Source organism: Heliconius melpomene, chromosome 18 (assembly GCF_056956725.1).
Source record: "Heliconius melpomene rosina isolate 202511_hmr_F chromosome 18, ASM5695672v1, whole genome shotgun sequence".
Lineage (NCBI taxonomy): Eukaryota > Metazoa > Arthropoda > Insecta > Lepidoptera > Nymphalidae > Heliconius > Heliconius melpomene.
Window position 1 is genome coordinate 9953962 of NC_140406.1, and position 12835 is coordinate 9966796.

General features: G+C 32.7%; 1 protein-coding gene across 1 annotated transcript in view; it reads right to left on the bottom strand.

The window, feature by feature from the left end:
- LOC146529503 (uncharacterized) overlaps positions 1-12835 on the bottom strand; it is a 66201-nt gene that overhangs the window by 16252 nt on the left and 37114 nt on the right. The window contains exons 2-3 of the mRNA XM_085202081.1: positions 481-1388; positions 145-248 (exon numbers count right to left, since the gene is read on the bottom strand). Of these exons, the coding sequence (XP_085058207.1) occupies positions 145-248; positions 481-1309 (933 nt within the window). The 5' untranslated portion in view covers positions 1310-1388. The remainder of the gene's footprint in view (positions 1-144; positions 249-480; positions 1389-12835) is intronic.

Genomic DNA, 12835 nt, shown 5'->3' on the forward strand with positions numbered 1-12835 from the left:
GAAACCCAGTTGTAAGGGTAGTTCGCAGTTTTGTATGAGATACTCTTGTATAAGTAAAAGATATTATGTCAAAAAGATAGTAAGAAAATACACAAAAATGTTACAATGAAATATATACAAAAATAGTCATTTAAAAAAGCTTACTTGACTAACTGAACTAGAAGCTCTTCTGGACCCTGTATCAGATAATCCGCCACTCTGACGGCCGCCCAGGGACGCTCTATATGGAGACACGCGACCTCTGTTTCCTATGTTAAAAGTGATAAACATATTTGTACAAATATTTAGAATTTAAATTATCGAACAAGTAATTTTAAAAAATCTATATAACATATTTTTATATTTTTTAAATATATTAGAGAAATTTTAATGTGAACGTAATTAAAGTCCTTAAATAACATAAGTGACTTGTGTACGGAGTCGTCGCACCATTCCGTCCAGATTATAAAGTGAGAGAATAAAAATAAACTTTATACTAACCAGCATTTTGACTATCTTCACTTGGCCGCCTTTCTCTTGATACAAGTGGTTCTTGAAAGGTAAGGGTTAGACTGCCTCTAGGGCTTATTCTAGCAGCATCTATATCTCCTGTAGCAAGGCTTCCACGAGCACTTCTTTCAGACGGAGCTATACTGCCCCTTGGGCTTCTTTGTGATTCTGGAATTAAAGATCCCCTCGGGCTTTTATTGAAATCTGGACATTCCTTTTTTAAGCTCTCAGGCGCTATGCTTCCTCTTGGGCTGGTTCTAGGGCTAGGGCCTAATTCTTTTTGATTCCTGGCTGGGTCAATTTGTATGCTTGCGACGGAATGTCGAGGGCTTCTACCAACATCAGGAACTAAGGAATTTCTTGGTTGGTTCCACGATGTTCCTTCTGGAACTAAGCTTCTTCTTGGACTTCTGGCCGTCATGTCAGGAGTAATACTATTCCTATGGCTCCTATTAAAATCTTGAGGGTTCAGGCTTAATCTTGATCCATATGCTTGATCTACAGCTAAATTATTTCTGGAAGGTGCCAACGTGTTCCTAACTATTGGTGTTTCAGGTGTAATAGAATTTCTGGCTGACCTAGTTTCAGGGACTAAAGAATGACGAGGACTCCTATGATATGAATCTAATGCTGCATCTGGAGCTAAGCTTGCTCGTGGACTTCTTTGTGGTGGAGGTTCGAGCTCATCATCTGTTTCTGTAGTTGCGAGTGACGCTCGACGTGACGACTGCGCTGATGGCCTCGGAGATCTAGTTTGTGGTGAAGTAGCAGCGCTCCTAGAAGCTCTGCGCCTTCGTGAAGAAGATGTTCTGTGCAACATTTTGTCCTTATTCTTACTTCAACATTAGTAATGATTGCTCAATTTCTCTTCAGTTAAAAAGTAAACTCATTTGCTAAATCTGAAACAAAAGAAACAAAAATATTATTATTAGTCGATAGGACAATTGTATAATAAATATTACTAAAAATGTTCGTGTTGCGTGGTTCTACAATTTTTTTTTTCAATATTTAAAAATTTGTATACAATATTAGTGTTTACAAATTGCATGGTAAACTTGGTAAGCCGAGCTAAGGCCTCAATTTAACTTCTTAGCTCAAAAGCCGCACCCAATAAATCCAAATTATATTTAAACTAGTGGACCCGGACGCGGCTACGCCTGCTTCAAGTATAAGAATATTTATTAAATATATTCATGAAATTATTTTCAATTCTCAATAGAATTAGTAAGAAAATATAAGCTCAAATAATCAAAAAGATTAATAAGTAGATACACATTATTAGAAAAAATTATCTGAGTTATTGAAATGAACTAACAAAAGGATTAAAAGTAACTAAAGGATAGGTATTCATAATATTAGAAAAAGTACCTAAAGTTTTCCGTACGTGCGTACATAGATATCGACTCTACGAAATAACTAAACATTTCTCTCTCTCTCTATTAGGTAGGATAATTTTAGCGGGCAATATCAAATAAAATAAGAAGAGAATCAAAGTGTATTTTAAATTAATTATAAACAACAAATAAAGTTCGAAAATGTATGAAAATTTATAAAACCGTCAACGTCATCTGCCCGTTCGCGTCGGTCATACTGTGCCGCCCGCTAGGTGGCTAGGTCATTTGGAATCAGTGACATCTCCTTAATTATTTATTAGTATGTTATACAGTAAACTATAATTTCAATCTAGATAAAATGCTAAAAGTGACTATTATATTTATTTTCATAAGGATGAATATCAAAACGTCGCGGTAGCGGTCGCGTAGCAACGACAGTTGTTATTAACATGGCAGAATAAATTGCATGTCAAATTAGAATGTACTTTAAAATATATTAGTATATATGTGTAATGTAATGTTATACAGCCTATAGCACTTCTGAAGAATGCAGCTTTCATACAAAACAAAAACAATGAAAATCGGACCAGTAGATCCAGAGATCTTAGCGTTCAAACAAACAAACAAACAAACAAACAAACAAACAAACAAACTCTTCCGCTTTATTATATTTATATTTAAATAGCTCTACTGTTGAAGCAATCATCCTTCATTTTCTGTGTACTAGAATTATAACTAAGAAAGTACCCCTGATGGCGAAATTATATCATTATTTAACAATAAACGTGACCGGAATGCTAATCGTCATAGTCATTAAGACATCGTCGGTCAATTTAAGATTTTTTTTATGTACAAAAAGTGTTTTCTTTTTTGATTTAATCAGAATATTCGTTAAACATAAGTTTGAATTATTATTTTGACTTTAATATTTATCTTCTTAATAATCAGTGACTCATTTTTAACGATTTCCTTTTTCATAAAGGAAGGAGAAGGAGAAAGGGGAAATAACCTTATATTGAATCCACTCCCCAATTTACGAGACTCTAAGTGTTGCGTGGCGGAACTGAACGCTGCAGTTTGCCTTGTTACCAGAGCGAGAAAATAAATGTTTCTTCCTTGTTATTTCTTTCTTACTGTACCACTTAATATTTCAATTTAAATTTCATCATTATTTTATTTCAGGTACAAAGAAGTTTTTTCGGGGAAGCAATTGTTTTTTATGTTGACACCATAAATTTCCACCTTCTAATGTTTTAGGGCACCGTGCAAATTGAAACGACCGCTTTTGTGGAATCTTTAGTCCATTTGTAAAGAATGATAAATTGCAGTTTTTATGAATTTAAGACAATTTTCGTGGTAGATGTTTATTTGGGCATAAGTTTGATTGAATAATTTTCTTAGTTATTATTCTTGTATTTGCGAAGGCTACATTTGGTAGACTACTATTAGGGTTTTAACATGTCGAAAAAAATCGAATTGAACCAAATGAGTTGCGGTTTTGAAATATTTGAGCATAATTCGTTCACATTTCTGTTTTTGAAAATAGAAATTAAAAGAGAGTTTTGCCTGAAATAATTTGTCATCAAAGATACAAAACATAAGTAAAATAAGATGTTATCATTAATATAGCTGTACCCACTTCAAAACATTTTGACACAAGAATTTCCAAAAAAAACTTTTAAATGCTCTCTCCAGATTATTAATGGATGTTGGACTTAGAAAGTTCTCTTACAATTTCTTTAGCAAAAACAACATGGTACTCATATATATTACAAGGTTATTAAGTTATATTTTATAAGTCTTCACTTAAGGTCGTTGCGGCTTTGCGACATAGGTATAAGTGAAGAAAAAGCGCGGTGTTGAGTTCCGTCACTCAACACACTGAATGTCTCGAAAATTAAGCGGAAATGGGTAACAGAGATTTCCAATACTGGGCCCTATGCCTGACTAGCTATGCACAATATAAACTTTATAAAACTTGAATGAAAAATGTCATACAAAATGGATGGTCAGTACGTAATACTAAGCAAAAATTTATGTATTCATGTATAACAAGACAACGACAAAACGAAACTACTAGATTTAGAAAGTTGAAATTTGATATAAAATTAGGTTAGGAAAAGTCGGGGAGCACTAAGGAGGAATTTCATGAAATTCCTATAGAATGGTTTCAAGTTTCAAGTAGTGTCAGTCTGTCAGTAGTAGGAAAATTAAACAACGCTACTAAAAACAAACAAAAAGACTGACTTATATACCTATCTTACCTTTACAAATCTTTTTTTGCGAAACGATTATTCTGCGATATTACCCACTCTTGTTCGATGTAACAAATTGCTACTACGCCCGTGTATTTCTTTTAGGCTACGAATGTATTGAAAATCGACGCGTTCCGAAACACCTTATTTTAACTTTCTTTTTTCCTGTTCAATGCTGCGAAATATTGAATTTGTAAAGTTTCTAAAATCCGCCCTGTTACAGTGACTTTGTTCAAAAATATAGGAATATATATAGGATAGCTGACTCAACATTATACAAAAATATATCATTTTAAATTATATTAGGCATTTTTTTAGCTAAGGAAACGCCTTCTTCCACTTTTAACAGGGTAGGCAGAGAAAAGATATTGTTACTGCATTCTCCGTGAAGAAACATTTTTTATATCTATTTTATATTTAACATATAAGGCAAGAGGCCTTCGTGACGCAGTGTTAACGCTACGGTTGTGAGCTCGATTCCCACTCGGGGAATGAATTAATTCATTTCATTTCCACGCTCTAGAAACAAGAAAAATTGGAAAATTTCTAAAAGTCTCTATAGAATTTACAATCATATCTGACTGCAATTATGATTGTAAATTCATTTAAAGTAAAGAACAGAGTGTCCGTACACTATATTTAGTATCAAGAGATGAGTAAAAAATTAGGAATCTGGCGACTTCTATTTATGATACAAACAGATTTTCGAGGTAGCTACATTTATTTGTTATATTATATGAATTTGAAAGGAAAACAACGGAAATTGCGAAAATGTCAACCTTTGTGTAAAGGACACTGAATGTACACTAGACAGAACAATTTGGATGATATCTGTTTTAGACGTTGATTCTAGAATAATAGCTTAGAGACAAGTTATAAATATTTAATTTTAAAACACATTTTCTATACTATACGGAATACGTTACGCATACGTCCCATATATTTATGGTAAAACGGTGAACGAAGTGTTTTGATAATAAGTTCTCTCTGCCTTAAAATAAAAAAAACTCAAAACAACCCAATAACACATTCAAGGACTCAGAACAAGGACACAAGCGACCGTAAACGTGACGGATGTGTGTTCGATTCCCACTCGGGGGAATGAAATATTTAATATTTTCATTTGCGTGTTCTAGTAGCAAGAATGCAATAACTCCAATATTCAGTAGAAAGTGGGTAACTCAAATATCTTAATGGAAACGGAATTTCTTAGTGAAGTATGGAACCCTAAAAATCTCTATTAATTTTAAATTGAATTATAATATAACTAGCGGACGCGCGCAGCTTCGCTTGGTTATTTAGGGGTGAATTCTAATAAACCATGAAACATGTGTTCAATTAAATATTTTTAAGAGTCTAAATTTCAAATCTTATAATAATCGGTGACGTTTTAAAGATTTTTCCATACAAACTTTTACTCCCTTATTTGCACCCTTAGGGGTCATTTTATAGAAATCGGTGGCGATTTAAATTCCATACAAACTTTCAACCCCTATTTCACCACTTTAGAGTTAAAATTTTTCAAAATCCCTTCTTAGTGGATATCCAGATTACAAAAGTAAACATTTGTCCAAATTTCAAGTTTCTACCATCAGCGGCTACGGCTGTGCGTGCATCTTACCTCAGTCAGTGAGGACAAGTCCTTTTATATATATAGATATTTAAAATTATAATATTTAAATTGAACCTACGATCTCTAGCTTCAAGTTAGAAACTTCTAATAAACTATTATAGCTGAAACTACGACGGAATATTCCATAGAATATTAATGAAGCAGGTATTATGAACGTGCGATGGAAATTTCATATCTGCGAATATAAACCGAAGTTATACCGTTCTATACGCCTCAATGAACTTTCGATGACGTTATAAAGTGCTTTTTATTTTTAAAAATATAATATTGACGTACACTCTTGTATTTTATATTGGTTGTTTTATTTTGGTTAAGAGCAGCATCAAGTTTTTTCCCTATAACAAGCCGGAGGGAACTTAAATCTGTCTTAGACTCCGTTGTCTACTTTCTGCATAACTTCGAGACGAAGACGGACGAATGCCTCGAAAATTCTGCGGAAAGTGAGGAATGGAGTGTCTTAACATTAAGTTTCCTCTACCTATCCTGCTAATTAGCTGAGCTAGCTGAAAAAAACTAGGTAGATATAGCTTAAGTGACAAATCAATAGTATGATATTATCCAACTCGTCATCATCATCATCGTCGTCATCGATAAGCCAGGACCTAGACCCATATAATTTATATGAAAGCATGTTTTTTGTTACTAACTTTACTAATTCAACATTATATTTTTTTTAGTATTTTAATGAAAAAGCTAAACTAAAAAATAAGCTAGCAGAGTCATAACAAACGGGATTCAAAAGGAAATAGTTTGAAAACTAGTCACAGCTTCAAATGAGTTTTATGTTAATTCAGTTTACCAGAGGTCATTTGATTCTAACTCGCGCATAACCCCGTGTTAATATAACTTAACCATTTAGGAAGTTAAAAAGTCGTTTATGGGTCATAATCAGAAAAATGGACATTTTCGAATTCGTAACGTAACTGATAAGTAACAACACTGATAATCTTTGTTACGAAACTGATGACATAAGGCATTATACACAACAAAATTAGGATATTATATGAATAAAACTATTATTATTTTTTTTTATTTAATGAGACACAGTTATAAATTTTCAAGATTCAATCGTTGAATTAACAGATTACAAATGTAAGAAGAAAACATAACAAAGTGACAATATTAGCAATATACTAATGCTAGTTCGTAACGTAACAAATTTATATTTCTAGTTAGAGATCACAAAGTTAATGATAAAATTAAATCCACTTTAAAATATACCAAAATTTGAGTCGTTATCACTGGAATTAAGTTTAATTCTTTGTAAGTGTTTATTCCGCATATCTATCTTTTAAGACGTTCTCTATATCTTTTATGTCTTTCAGCATTTGACATAGGAGCCACTGAAAATAAACGCTTACTGAAAATAAAAAAATATTTATCAAAAAATAGCAATCATGAAATCACAACTATTTTCAGGAAGAATAAAAAAATGTTTTTAACTAAATCCGTTAAGCTGTTTCTGAGATTAGCGTGCACAAACACGTAGACAAACACGCAAACCGGCAAAAAACTTAAAAATCATTATTTTTGGTTACTTTACGTTATGAAAAGTCACTTATAGTTTTTTTCATATGCCAGCATTTTTTTTTCTTATATACATATCTTCCATATACAAGCACCGGTTCGTTACAACTTTATTATAAACATATATAAGAAAACATTGGTAACGTAATTGTGAACTAGGCTTCATATTTTCTCAGTTTCGCTACGTAACGAAATATAACGAAATTGAGAATAAAGTCTGAGAAATTCTAACCTTTTTCAATATTTGCTCATAAGCCACGTGTTGCATGTGCAAGCACTGAAGTTCTTTTTTGAAATTTTGTAAAAAGAAGCAAATAACATAAACAAGAAAACGAAATTATAGAATACTTACCAAAATAAAAGCCGTTTATAACCCTGAGATGTAATTTCACGCATTCCCTCTAATACATTTGAACCCCTCAACGGGTGCGAGAACACTACTGGTTGTAGCTACGACAGCATTGACTTTTAGAATAATGGTGCCACAATAAAAAGTAATATTAAATACCATCCAAAATAATTGCGTTCATATTTTAATTGTACGTTACTAGCCCTGAGTAACAAAAAGACAATATTTTGGGACAAATTTACTTAACCAATATATTTTATTTATTAAATGATGTATCAATATAAGTACTTCTATTTAATATTATATATAAAGTAAAGTAATATAAACATATCTGAAATCAAATAAAACCATAAATATTCGTAACAAATCAATTCTTAAAAAGTAAAGTGGTGAATGGGACACGAAAAATTGTATAGAAGCATTTTGAAAGGTTTTTTGCAACTAACAAAAAATACTATTATTTGCCATAATACATTTAAAATATTACAAAAATCTTTAAGTTAATAAATAAATTTATCGTAAATGGCAAAATATTTAAATTATCTTTAAAATTGTATTTTTTAAACGCATTCAAAGTAGCGGGACAAGAAAAGACACAAAAAGTACACTTTTTCTGATTATGACCCTTATACAAATTTCAAAATTTTAATGTTTTAAGTTTTTTAATCTTTGCTTATAAAAGCGATGGCTTAGTATTAATATTTTTAATAATAACTATTCAAATGGTAATTAATATACACAACTGTTACATATAAGAGTTGTGTTTGACACTAATAGAACTCAGAACTTCGATGTTGGCATACAGGGAAAAAAGGAGAGCTCTCCTTGTGGCCTTTTTAGACCTGCAGAAGGCCTTTGACTGTGCCTTGTGGGTGTATCTGGTAGGCGATTTAAAGCGATCCCTGATATTTGATGTAGATTCTGGCAAAAGCCAGGATTAATGCCAGGAAGAGGAAGAAGAAGATTTATGTAATCTAATATATCAGACTATAACCATCTGCTATAAATGGACGATCCAAATATAATATTTAATATTAAAATGTGTAACAGCGAGAAATAAGAAAAATATGGAATAGATACTTTAATACATAACAACTCTACAAAAAATAACGTCAACATAAAAGCTGATTATTATTCTAAAAAAAATCGCTTGATTCTTCAGAGTTTCCTAAAGTTATCAGAGACCTGTCATCGATCTTTAATTGAAGACGAAGACCCAATTAATTATGTTTGATCGAGAGCGGCCCTCGATCGTAATCAAATATAGCTTATTGCTCTGGCTAACTAGACATTATCATTTTATTATGTAATTGGCAGATGTCATGGTGGTAATATATATATTAAGTAGTTTAGTTATTCCAACAACAGAATAGAAAATAGAAAAAAACTAAAGTTAAATTTAATTAAAAATCAGCATCACGCTATATCCCGCATATCAGGGTAAACAGAAGGAACCTAGTGTTAAGTAATACACACCAATCGATATTTTCGTAGAACTGCCTAAAAAATTGTGTTGGCGAGTGTTGAAAGTGTTGAGTGGTGTGTACTCCACTAAAAAAAACGAAATCGATGCATAAATGCTCAAATCTTTTGATTGCCTTAACTTAGAAGGTTGTTTCATTCTGTCCTTTAAGGGACCATAGACCTGAATATCAATAAATCATTCCCCAAATGGGAATGCAAACCCAGAACCGTCGCGTTTACAGTCACCTGTTTAACCACTGCGCTACGACGATCTCTATAATAATGATTTACTAGACTTAATTCAAGTAAAGCCAAATAACCTATATACTATAACCGGTTCAATGAAGCGTCATATGATAACTAACAAACTATGTCGGCAATAGGTCGACATATTTAACGATGTCTGATCGAACTTCTCGTTAACCTTATAACGCTTGAATAAATTTGTCATTATTTGTTTCTATTATTCGCGGGTTTACACGTGATTGTGTGTCGATAAATAATATTTGTACATAGAGTATTGGATTGGATAACCATTTTAGTTTAACTTGTTTTTAATTGACTAAAAATGAAAGCCCGTCGTGGTGCAGTGGCGTTACGTGTGCTAAAAGCGACGGGTGTGGGATCGTTCCCACTCGAGGAAGGATTATATAAAATTTTACATACTTTATACATAAAAATAGACGAAGGTAGACGAAGTGCGGCGTTAAGTTTCGCCACTCAACAAGTTATGTCTTGACAATTTTACGAATGAGGAATGGAGTGCCTTAACACTCACTTTAGGTTCCCTCTGCTTTCACAGTTGAACCCACACAAATGAATGAATGAACAGAATGTACCAAAAATTGGGCATTTACAGACATTCTGTTTTAAGTGGATAGCAGAGAACGGAGTGCCTGAATACTAGGTTCCCTGCGGTATGTAGGGTGAGGCTAAAAAAAAGATTTATCATCATAATTTATCTTCCATGTTCAAACACTTAGACCAACCGAGCTATGACCCAATTAGCGCTCTCGCTATTGCCCCAATTTCATTTATTTTTTTGTTGTTTAGTATAAAACCATGCTCGTCACCTAAATATTTTTTTCCAGCTTTGCTGTATTCCGCCTATAGTAGGCTAGGCAGAGAAAACCTAATATTAAGTCGTTACCTCTACATTTTCCACAAAATTTGCAAAACACTTAGAGTTGAATGGCGAGACTCAACGCCGCGCCACAAAATGAAAATATTATATTCCCCCGATTGGGAATCAAACTCACAGCCGTCGAATTCGCAAAGCAGGGGAAAAAATCAAATCGAATAGCAGCAATACCTTTCCTATAAATCTAATTCTATATATATCCTATTTAAGCAGATATTATTTATAAATTCCCAATTCAGCAATATATTCGTACTATCAATACTAGAAAAAAATAACAAGTGACGATCTATCATAAAACGATTAAGCGAAAAACGGAGTGTTTTAACACTAAGATCGTTCTATTATCCATAATTGACGTACTGTCCTAATGGAATATTCGTTCCACATTCATATTTAAACAGACTTGCAATCAGTATTCCGATTAAAATACAAAAATATTTTCCAAATTAAATATTCAATCATTAATTGTCACTCAAATGGAACAACGAACTTGAAAGCTGTCCGTCCTAACAATACATCGAAATATTATTAGTCCCAATACCAAAATAAGCAAAGAAATACAAATTCCTAAATATAATCTATATATATAAAAGGACTTGTCCTCACTGACTGAGGTAAGACGCAAGCAAAGCCGTAACCGCTGTGCGTAGAAACGTGGAATTTGGACAAAAGTTTACTTTCGTAATCTGGACATCCACTAAGAAGGGATTTTAAAAAATTATAACCCTAAAGGGGTGAAATAGGGGTTGTAAGTTTGTATGGAAAAAAAATTAAATCGGCACCGATTTTTATAAAATTTGAAATTCAGACTCTTAAAAGTATTTAATTGAACACATGTTTCATGGTTTTCTAGAATTCAACCCCTAAAGATGCAAATAAGGGGTTGAAAGTTTGTATAGAAAAATCTTCAAATCGCCACCGATTTTTATAAAATTTGAAATTTCGACTCTTAAAAATATTTCATTGAACACATGTTTCATGCTTTATTAGAATTCACCCCTAAATAAGCTAGCGAAGCTGCGCGCGTCCGCTAGTATAATATATTCCTCGAAGTTCCATTTTGATAACCTTTTAAAGGCTTAATAACGGCGATAAAAGCAAATATTGTTTTTATAAACAATATTGTTATTAGGGGAAATCGTGAAAGTAAAATTTCACTCGAGCTTCTATCAAGAAAATGAATAAATTATAAACGTTTAGCTTATTTGCTTCACAACGTCGACTCTACAGTCTACTTAAAATAATGTAACTTCATTTAGACGATATACTTTGTTCTTGAAATGTAATAATAGCTGTTTACTGAAGACTTGCTTTTTTTTTAAATGGCAAGTTTTTTAATATTTTGTTTTTAGCGTCACACTGTATACAGCATACAACAAGTGAGTTGAGTTTCGCAACTCAACACGCAATCCGCCTACCCTGTTGTGTGCTGTGAGTTGCGAAACTCAACACCGCGCTTTGCCGACGCAAAAGGAGTCAGTATCGAGATACTAGAACGAAGAAAATGTAACTGTTAAATATATAATTTTCTCGAGTAGGAATTGAACCCACAACCTGTCGCATATTTAATGTACATTTACTACTGCAACTACGAGGTGTAGAATGCTGAAATATGGCCTTGGAAAACCGGGGAGCTTTAACAAAATTCCCAAAAATACTTACGACAATGTGGTAAAACGGGCAAAACTGCGAGCGAAGCACAAGCACAAAAACAATCTAGACCAAAGAAATAAATTGAAGAATTTCATATAATTTGAAGAAACAAATACCCAATAAGTAATTAATTTATCGCCCTTCCCTACTAGAATTGCATTTCCGTGAAGAATGTATGCTATACACGCTGAAAGACAATCCACGCCCACGATCAATGAGAACATTAGATGCGAACTAGATATATAACTCGTGATTTACGTAGCCTATTGTAAGTAACAGCTACGTCGATAAGTGAAGGTATCCTCATAATATGATCAAATGAGTTTGTTGTGTAAAACAATGTAATCTCAGGAACTTTGGATAGTTAGCTTATAGGGGAACGCATAAAAGCTATATCATTATTGTTTTTTTATATTATCAGGATGTAAGCCTATATCCTGATAATATAGTTAATCATTTGGATGTAACTCTCTGTAACTACGGTCAGATTTAAGTTAGGCACTCGAAATTCGTTTTTTATAGGCAGAGTAAATTTAGTGTTAAAAAAAAAAAACATTTCATTAAGTTAATATAAAACGAATGGTGGAGCTGCAAGAAGGCTATGTTTAGCTATGGCTTGTTTAGCGGTAGTAGTGAACTGGTGACAGAGATATACTACGTTTGGAACATCGACGTGCCCTGTAAAGGATATTTCAGGCTTCAATAACCATGATATAGGTGGCTTTAAGATTTAAATTTCCATACTTAAAATAATTTAGGTATGTACTATATGTAATCTATATATCTATTAATATACAAAAATGTTCGAATTTGGCATGTAGATAGGTTAGCGAGTATAAGGTGACCCCCAGAAGAAATTTTAAAAAATTCATACTGAAGCAGAATTACGGAATATTTCCGGAAATGTCCACCCAAAGTCAGACATAGCCTCATGTTGAGGTCCATCATATCTCTAAAATTATCTTTAACCTCTAAAACCTCTAACACTTT